At 50.7% G+C, this 12,227-nt stretch overlaps 1 protein-coding gene across 4 annotated transcripts in view; it reads left to right on the top strand.

Annotated features, from left to right (window-relative positions):
• NFATC2 (nuclear factor of activated T cells 2) overlaps positions 1–12,227 on the top strand; it is a 157,025-nt gene that overhangs the window by 40,727 nt on the left and 104,071 nt on the right. For all 4 annotated transcript variants that reach the window (XM_052650756.1, XM_052650753.1, XM_052650754.1 and 1 more), the window contains exon 3: positions 71–242. In XM_052650756.1, coding sequence (XP_052506716.1) covers positions 71–242 — 172 coding nt within the window. The remainder of the gene's footprint in view (positions 1–70; positions 243–12,227) is intronic.

The raw sequence follows: 12,227 nt of genomic DNA, 5'->3' as shown, positions 1-12,227 counted from the left end.
CGTTTATTGTACGGGGGCACCGGCTGTGGCTCACTGCGCACGTGACCGCTCTGTCTGCTCTTCCTTCCAGCATCCCAGTGACCGCCTCCCTCCCTCCGCTCGAGTGGCCGCTCTCCCACCAGTCAGGCGCCTACGAGCTGCGGATCGAGGTGCAGCCGAAGCCACACCACCGAGCGCACTACGAGACGGAGGGCAGCCGCGGGGCTGTCAAGGCCCCGACGGGCGGCCACCCTGTCGTTCAGGTATGGACTCGCGCTCCCTGCCTCCCGCGTCCTCGGGGGCCACCGGGCCGCTCGCTGCTGCGGAGCTGCTGTTCGGTGCTTATTCGACTGCGCTGCGTGTCTCAGCTTCCTATTCCTCGAAGGGGTGGGAAGTCTCAGATTGAGTGTCAGAAGCTAATAAAGCCACTCAGAAGCCAGGAAAAAAGTCTTCCTGAGCTGGATAGGGATCGAAGTGATATTCACGCTCCCTCTTCTTCCTTCCCTTTCGAATTGAGAAACTACTGTAGGTTAGTGGAGGTGTTTGGATTGAAGGTTTCTGAAGCCATCATTTTGTGTTTACATTTTAGGTGAGGGTCCATTAAGGAAAATCAGCATATTGAAAAGTGGGGAAAAGTTAAAACTATACACAGTCCAACTACCTAGAATAATTTTTTTTTTTTTTACCGTTTTGATATGTTTCTTGTTGCTTGTTTTCTGTTCACAAACATGGCAATGTCTATCAGTGTACATTTATATTCTTGATGTTACAGTAGCTTGTACTTTGATTTTTTTTTTTTCTCTTTACATTATACCCAGAGTATTTCCTACTGTTTTTTCCTTAATCATTATCTTTTACGTCTGTGGCTTTTGATTTAACCTCAGATATTTATTTCAAAATAAGTAGAGAATTTTTTTTTTTAAATTTCCCTCCAAAATGATCAGAGTTAAAGTGTTCTTAATTATATAGTCTGGTTAACCAGGAACTGATGACTGGTGCTTACCTGCCAACTCAATTAACCAGCCCTTTAATACATTTAAATTAATTTAACTCTTTTAAAAAAAATTTGGCTTTAAGTGAAGGCAAAGTATTTAAAAGTATTAAGTGAGGGAAAGTATAACGTGAGAGCAAAATACTTACCACTGTATTCTATGATAAGAATCTGATGGTGCATCAGAACCTTTGAGAGTAGTGTTAAAAATGCAGATTCTTGGGCATCTCCTGAAGCTGTATGAAACGAGTACAGTTCAGACAGAAAACAAACATACAAACCCTAAACCCTAAAATTTCCACAGGTAGCTTCGAGTGTGTACACCTGGTTAAGGACTTTAGTGATACTAGTTGGAACTTCTAAATCCTGGTAATTGTTTTTTCTAAATCTAACATCACCATTTTGGGTGGATTTGTTTCTATTCATTGCTTTTCATTTACCGCATGGTACGTATTCCTCTTTGCACATCTAGTGATTGCTGGCTGTGTGGTGATACTGGGGCGGTGAAGTGTGCTGGGCGTTGTAGAGACTCTTGATTTTGCTGTCTTCCTCTGCGGGTAGTTCAGTTGCTGGCTAGTCACTGTGAACTTTCACAGGTTTGATTTTACTCTTTGTTACGGGGAATCTGTGCAAAGCCCGAGGTGTTCCCCATGCCCTTCAACTTCGTAGGGTTAGCCAGTAAAGTCCGTCTTTTGTGGATCTGGTTGAGGCTTGGTTTTAAGTTCTTACTCACAGTTTCTGTTTGTTTATCTGTTTTGGCTACGCTGGGCCTTCGTTGCTGCCGGCGGGCTTTCTCCAGTTGCAGAGAGCGGGGCTGCTCTCGAGCTGCGGTGCTCGGGGGTTTCCTTGCTGTGGCTTCCCTTGTGGCGGAGCGTGGGTTCCCTGGCATGTGGGTTGCATTAGGTGAGGCGTGAGGGCCCAGTAGTTGGGGCTCCAGGGCTCTCGAGTGTGGGCTTAGCAGCTGTGGGATGGGCTAGTTGCCCCAAGGTGTGTGGGGTCTGCCCAGACCAGGGGTCGAGCCTGTGTCCTCTTGAAAGGCAGATTCTCCACCTCTAGATAGCCAGGGAAGTCTCAAACTTGGTTTTAGACTGTGTAAGGGTGGGTTCAAAGTAGGCTTTACTCAAAGGCATGACCTCATTCTTAAGGCCTAGTCTTTTCAGATGCTTTTTGGAGAGGTCAATCCTCTCTGATGGGCTAGAATTCTGATATTCCACCTCCGCTGAACCTCCAGCTTCTCTGTTTCTCTTTTTACCCTATAGCTGCCTCTTTCTGATAAACCCTGCACATTTCCCCTGTGATTACCCAGCCCAGCCCTTGGTCACAGACTTGGGGAACCCCCTCCCAGCCCCTTCCCCCTCTCTAATGCTTTACCCACAGATTCTAGATGCTTCCACAGCCTGGGACTCTGAACCCTGCCGCCACCCCTTGCTCAGCAGGACCACTGTGTTCTGTTTGAACTCCACACTCTGCATATGGGAGGGAAAGAGTCCCCAGGCAGAGAGCTGCAGGGAACCTGTGTTCACCTGACGCATCTCCTTTCCGTCATGGGCCACGGTTGTATGCCGCCTGCTGTCTAATGCCTGAAAGCAGTTGGCTTATTTTTTCCTGGGTTGAAATGGCACATCCATCTTTATCCTTTCATGACCTTCGATCTCAAATATATTCAGCATTGTTTTAACTTTTTATTTTATATTGGAATGTGGCCGATTAACAATGTTGTGATAGTTTCAGGTGGACAGCGAAGGGACTCAGCCACACATATCCATGTGCCCTTTCTCTTCTAACCAACCCCCCCCCCCCCCGCCCGCCCCGAAAGCAGTTGACTTATAAACTTTTGTCATATTTTATAGTTGTTTTTGATGGTAGGGCTGGTCTCATATTATTTGCTCCATCATGTTTGAAAATTGATTTTTGGAAAAGAAAATCTTCATATCGTTATCAAGTGAGGCTTATCTACTCTAGGATGAGAACCTCCTGGCCTGGAGCTGGTGGCAGGGTATGTTGGAGTCAAAGCCTTTGGTTGTAATGGAGAGAGAAACTCATTGAAAGGCAGTGAGCAAAGGGGGAGTGTATGAGGAGCCAACTGGAATTACATATAATCAGGTCAGGAGATTCAGCTCAGGAAGAACCTGGGCTGGTGGTCACGAGTCCCAAGATTTTTTTCTCTGCTCAGTCAGTCCAGTCAACAGGTGGACACGTCCTGCAGGAATCTGCTGAGCGTCTGCCCTTTGCCATCTGCTTAATGCTGAGGTTCAGTAAAGACTGAGAGAGAAGCTATGGTCTTCTTCTCTATGGAGCTCACGATCTGGGGGTATAAAGTTGCTGACTTAAATAATCACGCAAACAATAACGTTGCAAACTGTGGCAAGTGGCAGGAAGGAAGCGTGCACGAGGCTCTGGGCGCGTAAGTCAGTGTAGACGGGGGAAGGTTTCCCTGGTAAGATTTCCTCAAAGACGAGACCAGCGCCGAGGATGCGTGGTGGGAACAGTAGGTGCAAATGCCCGGGGGCAGAAGGAAGCAAACTGTGGCAGAGGAACTAGAGGAAGCCAACGTAACTGGACTGTGAAGGGCCAGGGGGAGGGAGCGTGGGTGGCCTGGTCAACCAGTGGGGAGGATTTGGCTTTCATCCTGGTGCAGGCAAAGCAGGGGAGAAGCAAGAAGAAGAGTTGGGGGGCTGTGTCCACGGTGTCTGTCCTCGAGGGGCTATGTGGTGCCTTTGCTCTCTGATTCTTCAGCAAGCCTGTGTGGAGCACTGCTCTGTCCCAGGCACGGTTCTAGATTCTGGGGTATGGTATGAACGAAACAGCCAGAAACCCTCACCCCCATGAACTCACAGTTTAGCAAGATGATGCAAATAATAGCTAACACTTAGCGAGCACTTACCTCATGTCACACCCTTTCCAAGTGAGGATCTGTGTTAAGTTAAATTTATTTAATCCTCCCTCTGAAAAGCCCTAGGAAGTAGTTACAGTTAGGTCAAGGAGATGTCAAGGACCTTATTCAAGGTCATAGCTCTCGAATGGTGGACTTAGAATTTGGACTCTGGTGTCTGGCTTTGCCTGCTAGACAGCTTTTCTCATCTTCCACATCTCTCTGCAGACCAACTTTCCCTGCCTCCTCGTTCTCACCAGACAGAGAAGACCTGGTGGAAAGATGCCCGCACCTCCTGCCTGTCAGATTTTTCTACGCTGTCTTAATTCTAGTCCCTCACCAGCTCACTGGAGTCCGAATCCTGACCTTTAGGGAGATCCTAATTGGCTCTGATTAGGAAGGGTGCCGCCCGCTGTCCAGTTAGCTTGGCCAGAGAGGTCAGACCATGTGCCGTGCAAGGCTCTGCTCACCCATTCATCAAGGGCTGGGGCCATGGAAAGTTCCAGAAAAGAAAGTAGACTGTAGACACAGTTCTGAAGATGTCCTCTACACTGTGCCTGGCATTCCCGCTTCTCTTTTTTTTTGGCTGCACGTGCAACACGCAGGATCGTAAGTTCCCCGACCAGGGATCACACCTGCACCCCGTCCCCCCCTCCCACAGCCAAGCCACTGCACCTCCAGGGAAGACCAGCTGCCCCTCTTCTGGTCTGTCACTTTGAAAACCCAATGTATGACTTAAAAGTTTATAGCCACATCCTCAAAAGACACAAAGTGAAGCCTTTTTTTTTTATTTTTTTATTTTAATCATTTGAATAGATCGGGTTCTCTTCAAAATGAAATGTGCTAACCCCTGATTTGTTTTAGCTTAGGAAGTCATTAAAAAAAAAAAAAACCCTCTTTGAAAAATGACAAGAAGAGGGGGCTTTAAGAAGACAAGGACTCTCAACCTTTAAGGAGGTGTGAAAACCTCTGTCAAAGCCTGGAGGATTGCCCTTGCAATCCTGGAAGAGCCCTGCTTCCTATCCTGCCTAGGAGCTCCTGCCGGTTTCTCTCCTGATCTCTGCCTCTCTCTCCATCTGTGTCTATTTCTGTACTGTGCCCTGGCTCTCTCTTCTCCCTCTCAGTGACTGGCTCCCACCCTTCTCTTTATTTGCCACACTATAAACCTTTACTTTTTCTGTACGCCTAGTGGTTTTATGCGCTTCTTTATATGAAAATAAAATGAGTACACGATCATTTCTTTCGCTTTGTTTAAATATAAAATTGCAAATCTTAAGCATATGCCATGTTCAGCTGTTTTTTTTTTTTCTTTTTCTTTTGTCTTTTCTTTCTCTTGAATGTCAGTTGGTCTGGGAAGAAAGTCTGCTCCAAACTTTAAATGCTTTTCAGATCTCATGACTCATTCGCTCGGTGAATATTTTGTCGAGGACCTGCTGTGTGCCTGGCAGCGCGCCAGGCACTGGTAAAGTACTGATGGGTGTGAGATGGATGAGATCTGTGCCCTTGGTGGCACTCGAGGGGCTGGGCAGGGCGTGCCAAGCAGACCAGGATGGTTTGGTGTGACTGTCGCTGAGATGTGGGTGGGTCAGGCAGGCCAGATGAGGCCATCTGGGATTATACCTGGACTCCAAGGTAGACTGACAGCCGATTGGGAGTTCATCTGCTGGATGTGCGGTTGGGGGTGACTGCTGAGACAGAACGAGCTGTGCCAAGCAGCTGCGACTCGGGTGACCTGCGTTAGTCGGGGGATCTCTCTGTGGAGCTGACTTGTCACCTGGGGCCTGGAGCAGGTGATTGAGCCAGCAAGAAGAGTATTGCCCATCCTCTCTCTCTCTCTTTTGGTGTGGGCGGGGGGAGTGTTCCGTGTACAGGACACAGCACACGCAAAGCTCCTGAGGCAGGGAAGAACTTCTGAGGACCCGAAGGAAGGCCGGTGTCACTTGACTAGCCTGGAGGGTGATGGTTGGCGGGACTCATAAGCCAAGATGAGGAACTAGGGCTTTATTTCAGGGCAAGGGGAAGGGAGTGGTGAGTTTTGAGCAGGGAAGGAAGGCGATTCTGATTGAATACTTGGGGATCGCTTGGGCTTCCCTCTAAGGAGTGGGTTCCTCTAAGGGAGGAAGCAGGGAGGCGAATTTGACAGCCTGTGGCAGTGCCAGGTGGAAGGCCAAGGTGATGAGGATGGGGAGGTGGCATTGGGAGGGGAGAGAATGGGTTCCATGGTGTGAGGTTCAGGACTCAGTGCTGGCTTAGCTGTGGGTAGAGGGGAAGTATCATCTGCCACTCCGGAAGACTTGGGGTGAAAGTCATTTTCTTAGGGGAAGATTACAAGTTCATTGTGGGATGAGGGAATTGGAAAGAGCTTGCGAGGCATCCAGGCAATGATGGCAAGTCTGTGGTTGGGTGTATGAACCTGGAAGTTTCACCTGTTGTTGCTGCTGCTGCTAAGTCGCTTCAGTCGTGTCTGACTCTGTGCGACCCCATAGATGGCAGCCCGCCAGGCTCCTCCATCCCTGGGCTTCTCCAGGCAAGAACACTGGAGTGGGTTGCCATTTCCTTCTCCAATGCATGAAAGTGAAAAGTGAAAGTGAAGTCGCTCAGTCGTGTCCGACTCTTCACGACCCCATGGACTGCAGCCCACCAGGCTCCTCCATCCCTGGGATTTTCCAGGCAAGAGGACTGGAGTGGGGTGCCATTGCCTTCTCCGGGAAGTTTCACCTAGAAAGCTCTAAATCGCATGAAGCTAGAGCCAGTTTATGGTTCTTTCTGAGGAGTCTGGGTATCTTAGCTCTTTGACCTGACTTTGACCTGTAGGGATCAGAGAAAGGGAACCACTCAATTCACCTCGAAAGAGCCACATGCCTTTTGGTGGAACCTGGCCATCGTTTCCTCCTTCTATTTCAGGGCAGGAAGCAGTGGTCCTTGGGTGGACAAAGCTGGCATTCAAAGGCAGCTTTGTAAGGTTGGGCTATAAGTGTTTCCCTGGCTCTCTAGCTGATGGGAGCTCATAATACCCCAGTTGAGAGCTGCCATTGTCACTTAACCCTTTCCCTGCCTGCTTCCAGACCCTTTCACCATAATCCTGCATTAGAAATTCCCCGTAGAGGACACTCGGTTAGTTTCTTCATCCATCCTTGTGTGGGGGCTTTCGATAAATGTTATTTTCACCACTCTCTGGGACGTGTTTTCAACTAAAAGAAGGATTGGAAAGCCATCCTTTTTGTTAGAAAGTAATCAAAATCCGAGGCTGTTTAAGCACACTACACACCTCCAAAGACAATACTCCTGATTCTTTCCAACAGATGTTCAGACATATGGAAGCAACATGGGTAGTTCCTTTAGGAGAAATTCCTTGCAGATGCAGAAACCTGATCTCAGTTTCGTCCTGGGTAGCAGGACCGAGCTTCGCAGGGAGAAAACCAGGAGGCCGGGCCGTACCTGTCCCAGTTGCCGCCTTCCCAGCCCAGAGGAGGCCAGTCAAGTCTCCGAGCTTTCCTCCCGTAAAACAGATTACAGGACAGTGATTTTCATCCTGTTGGATTTAGGCTTTTGTCCTTGCTGCGACTCACTTTAAATTACATCTGAGACAGGGGAGAAAGAAGCCAGATGGGGTTTCCTCCTTACCAGGCGAAACTGGAGTCGTGACAGGGAGCCTTGCTTCTCTGGCAGTCGGCTGAGCCTGTTGGCTTCTGTCGACTCATAAAGCTCTGTGCTCGGTGAGGCTGGCTGGGGAAACGGAAGCGGGACTTGCTGAGGCTAATTTGTCTCGATCAGGGCTGCTGCGTTTGCTTTGACAGAGGTTCCATCAGACCTTCTGGGGAAGGAACAGAGAGGGAAACGACGCCCCAGCTTCAGGGGAGGGGCGTGTGCGCTGATCACCCGAGGCTCGCCTTGCTCCTCCTTGGCTCAGAATTCATCGCTACACACCTTCCAGGTGACCTCCCCGGTCCAGGCGCTGGGAATACCGCCGAGACCGAAACAGAGGCAAATTCCTGCCCCCCAGGGCGTTGACTTTCTGGCAGCCGCGAGATAAACAATACATCTAATAAATAGGAAAATTCAATAGTGTGTTGGAAGGTGATAAGTGCTGTGGGAAAACCTGCCGGGGTGGGGGAGGGGAAGTGGGCATGGTCGGATAGGCCTTCCTGAGAAGCTAGCATCTGAGCCTGGAGACCGGAAGGTGCAGTTTTCTGGGGATGAGCGCTCCGGGGGGCCAGGGCCACGCTGGGCGCGGCCTGGGGGCAGAGAGGAGGCCTGTGTGGGGGGGGCAGGCTGAGTCAGGACCCAGGAGGAGAAGGCGGGGCCCAGAGGATATGCAGACTCGGCCTTGGGCTCTGCAGACTCACAGGAAGGTGGGGGCCGGGAAGAGCGGGTCTGAAGGGGTCCCTCTGGCTGCCTGCCTTCGGGGGGCTGGGAGAGGAGTAGCGAGACGTGGGAGGCTCGTGGTCCAGGCGACACAGGCGGCGGCCAGACTGGCACTGGGGGGGTGGGACCCCTGAGAGGTGGTTGGGTTTTCGGTGTCACAGGCAGGGGTCACGGTGTGGCCGCAGTCTTGGGGAAGGCTGGAGTTCCGAGGGTTGAGCAGGCCTGCCCCCGCCACTGTGATGCTCCTGTTTTCAGAGGGGAGCGATCATCCGGGGCTGGCTTGACCCAGCCTTTTCCTTTAAAGGTGAGGGTGGGGTGGGGTGGGGATGCCGAAGCCAGCTTTAGGAGGAGCCGTCCTCACTGCCCAGCCTTTGTCTACATACCACTCTCTTGATTGTAACACTGGCCACTAAGTAAAATTTTTTCTTTTTTAATAAAAGAGTACAGACCAAACCAAGTGTATCTGTGGGCCAGATGTAGCCCTCCTGGGTTACCTTGGCTGGGGCTGGAGTGCTCACGTAGGCCTTGTAAAAGCAAGGAGACAGGTGCTGGCCTTCAAGGTGAGCTGGGGGGGGGGGGGGGGGGCGGGGGCAGGGAACAGAGGGTCCTGGGGGCGGGGCCTGCACGGGTGTGGAGGGGCGGGGCGGCACGGGGTTGGATGGTGCAGTGCGCTCCTGACTGCACGCTGGAAACACCGTGGGAAGCACGAGGTGCTCACGGGACGATAGAAATGACCATGGGTGAGTCCCAGACCTCGCCCACCCCTCGCCCCCAGTGTAAGCAGAGAACGGAGGCTTCTAGGGTCTTGAGGGAATAGCTGTTCCAGAAAGCGAACAGTGCAGTGCCTCAGGCAACCAGTGGGAACATAGAGAGGAAGCTTCACTTGTGCATAAACGAATCTGTGGGTCCTTGTTCAGGGCCAGGCAGGGGGATGGAACAATAGCAGCTACATGTGCTGAGCATCTTCTGGGGACTCTCCTTCGAGTGAGCTGCTTCAATCTTTGTAGCCATGGAGTGTGGGTGGTAGGATGACTCGTTTTACAGACAAGGACATTGGGTCACAGAGAGGGTAGGCAACTTGGCTGATGTCACCCAGCCAGGGAGTGGTGGCTCTGATTTGGACATAGGAGGTGTTCAGGCAGAACCTGTGCTGAACCACTGGTCTGTGCTGCCTTTTGGAAGAAGAACCATCTTCTGCATCCTGGTAGACACTGTGGAGGTTAGGGCTGCCTGTTCTGAGCCTCGCAGCACCAAGGGCTGGTTCTGCCCATAATTGTGTCTGTTTATTGAGCACTTACTATGTGACAGGCGCGTCGCATGGAGGGGCTCAGGCAGGCATGCTGTCCCTGCCTGGTGAGCAAAGCTTGGGGGCGCTGAGTGCCTTCCCCAGGGAACAGACGGTCACTAGTGACTCTGACCAAGCTTCCCCTGTGTGCCACCTGCAGGAGGCACTATTAACCCCATTTACAGATGAGGAAACTGAGGCTCAGGGTCACACCACTGAGCAGAGAGGGTGATACCAATGCCTACTTCCTAGGGTTTTGGCAAAGATAAATGACTTAAGATGGGAAATGCGTAGCACGGCGCCTGGCAGCATCCCTCTTTCCTGTGGTGGTTTGTCTTCCTCTGGACCATCCTGTGAGGATAAAGAAGGAGCCTTTTTTTCTTGCATGGACATTTGGTTTCACGCGCCTGTCACCCTGGCGCTGGGATGGACACGAACGCAATGCTGATGATAGATGACACGCGTGCCTGTCATCTGCTGGCAGGTGCCCTGGGTGAGGTCAGAGGACTTGCCAGGGTTGCGTAGCTGAGACGTCGCGGGGCTGAACTTATATTAAAGTTTCTCTGTGGCTGTGCTGGGTCTCCGCTGCGGCGTGTGGGCTTTCTCCAGCTGCAGAGAGTGGGGGCTCCTGTCTAGTTGTGGGCCGTGGGCTTCTCACTAAGGGGGCTTTTCTCATTGCCGAGCACAGGTTCTAGGGCACGCGGGCTCAGTAGTTGTGGCACAGGCTTGGTTGCCCCGCAGCAGGTGGCATCTGACTAGACCGGGGATCGACCCTGTGTCCCCTGCACTGGCAGGTGGGTTCTTAACCGCTGGGCCACCAGGGAAGTCCGGGAGCTGAATTTAAAAGCACACCTCTAGGGCTCCTTGGCCAAACTGTCTCCCCTGTTGTGTATGGTCCTCAGGCTCACTGCTTTTGGCTGATTCTGAACATTCTGACTCAGGTTTGGAAAAGTTTGTGTAGGGCTATGTGTGTGTGTGTGTGTGTGTACATATATGTAATATTTTAATATAAATGTATAAACACATATACTATACATATACTATATGTATATGTGTGTTTATGTGCATCAGGTATATGTAATGTGTGATCATATATGTAACTTTTGTTCTCTTATTTTTCTTATCTTAGTATGTATTCAGCATTTGAAAAATGTATAAAACAGGAAGCAGACAGCCCCCTTGTCACCTGGAGAGAACTAATCTCCTTGCTTTGGTGTTTTCCCCATGCTTGCACACTTAAGCTCATGGGACCTAGCTCCTGCCCTGCCCCCTTCCTTTACTGAGTCTGTGTTCATTTTCATGCTATCTGGGGATAATAGCTAACATCCAAGGTAGTTGGGAGCTGCTTTGTGTGCCTCCCGTGTGTGAGAGGATGCAATGCTGCCATGATTTCCAGGAACAGCTGAAGGCACGGAGAGGTTAAGGAAGTGGGTCAGCCTCGACCTGAGCCTAGAGGCTCCAGCTCCAAAGCCTGCACCCTTAGGAGGCGTCGATGATCCTGAGATAATTTTCCAGCTTGCTCCTAGGGGCTTCTGTTGTTACCTAGGTATTTGGGGAAAAAAGAATCAGGAAATAAATCCGGTCTGTTTGAACATCAGGACAGGCTTCCCCCCTGCTAGGGTGCATGCTCTCCTGCTGCCCATCACCCTTCCCCGCACCTGGGTTCCTGCCCACCCTGACTTGTTCTCATCACGCTAGTTGGCGTGACTGAACAAGGATCAGCTGACCCCTGGGGCCTCCGGGTCCCTCACAGCGCGTTGGACAGCATGTTACTTCTCTCTTAGGATCTAGAGGGGGTGGGGCAGTGCTGAGTGCAGCCAGCTCTGGTTTCCTGTACCACTTACTTTTGGGGAAGGAAGTGTATTCACATGATGCAGAATTCGAGAGATACAGGAGATGCTTGGGACAAGACTTCCCTCCCTCCTCAGACCCTCGGGGGCGGGGGCGCCTCATCTCCCTGAAGCGCCAGTGTCACCAGTTTCTCAAGTCCCTCGAGAGGCGGTTTGTGTCTGTCCTTGTGGCTGGATGCACTCTTGTCATCACCTTCATCACTGGTGGTGTAGTTTATAAAGGCTTGGCAGGATGCCCTGCATATTTAAAATTGCCAATAAACGATCAAGGCCATTATTACTGTGGAGCTTAAAAAGGCATCACATTTTGATTTTCCAAGTAGTAAGTAAAGCTGAGTAGATCTTCTTGGCATCATTTACTTAACCAAATAGAACTTTCATTCAAACTGAGGTTGCTGTTAAGGGAATTCCATCTCCCTAATTTGACATTTATTGTGAAACTGTAACTACTGCCCTAATGAATAGTTTTGGAAGCTGCCTCAAGTAAATGTTTGTTAAGCCTTGGCTGTACCTGTCCCTAGGAGAATCCCAGGGACAGGGGAGCCTGGTGGGCTGCCATCTATGGGGTCGCACAGAGTCGGACACGGCTGAAGCAACTTAGAAGCAGCAGGTATAGTGATGTAAAAGAACCCATCAGCCTACACTGGCTGTGTCCCACATCCGTGCCTGTATCCTTTCTCACTCCATCCAAAAATGATAACATTGGCAATAAAAGCCACAGATGGTATCAGTGTGGGCAGGATGGTGTGGTTAAAAAGTAGCAAGAAAAGCTTGGAGTAGGATTGAGGGGTTTTCCTGCTTCTCTCTTATTTATTCAACAAACGTTGATGGGGCTTTCACCACATGCCAGGCTCCATGCTGGATTCTCACTCAGTTCAGTCCATT

Source organism: Budorcas taxicolor, chromosome 13, assembly GCF_023091745.1.
Source record: "Budorcas taxicolor isolate Tak-1 chromosome 13, Takin1.1, whole genome shotgun sequence".
Classification (NCBI taxonomy): Eukaryota; Metazoa; Chordata; class Mammalia; order Artiodactyla; family Bovidae; genus Budorcas; species Budorcas taxicolor.
This window is presented reverse-complemented; position numbering and strand designations above follow the sequence as displayed.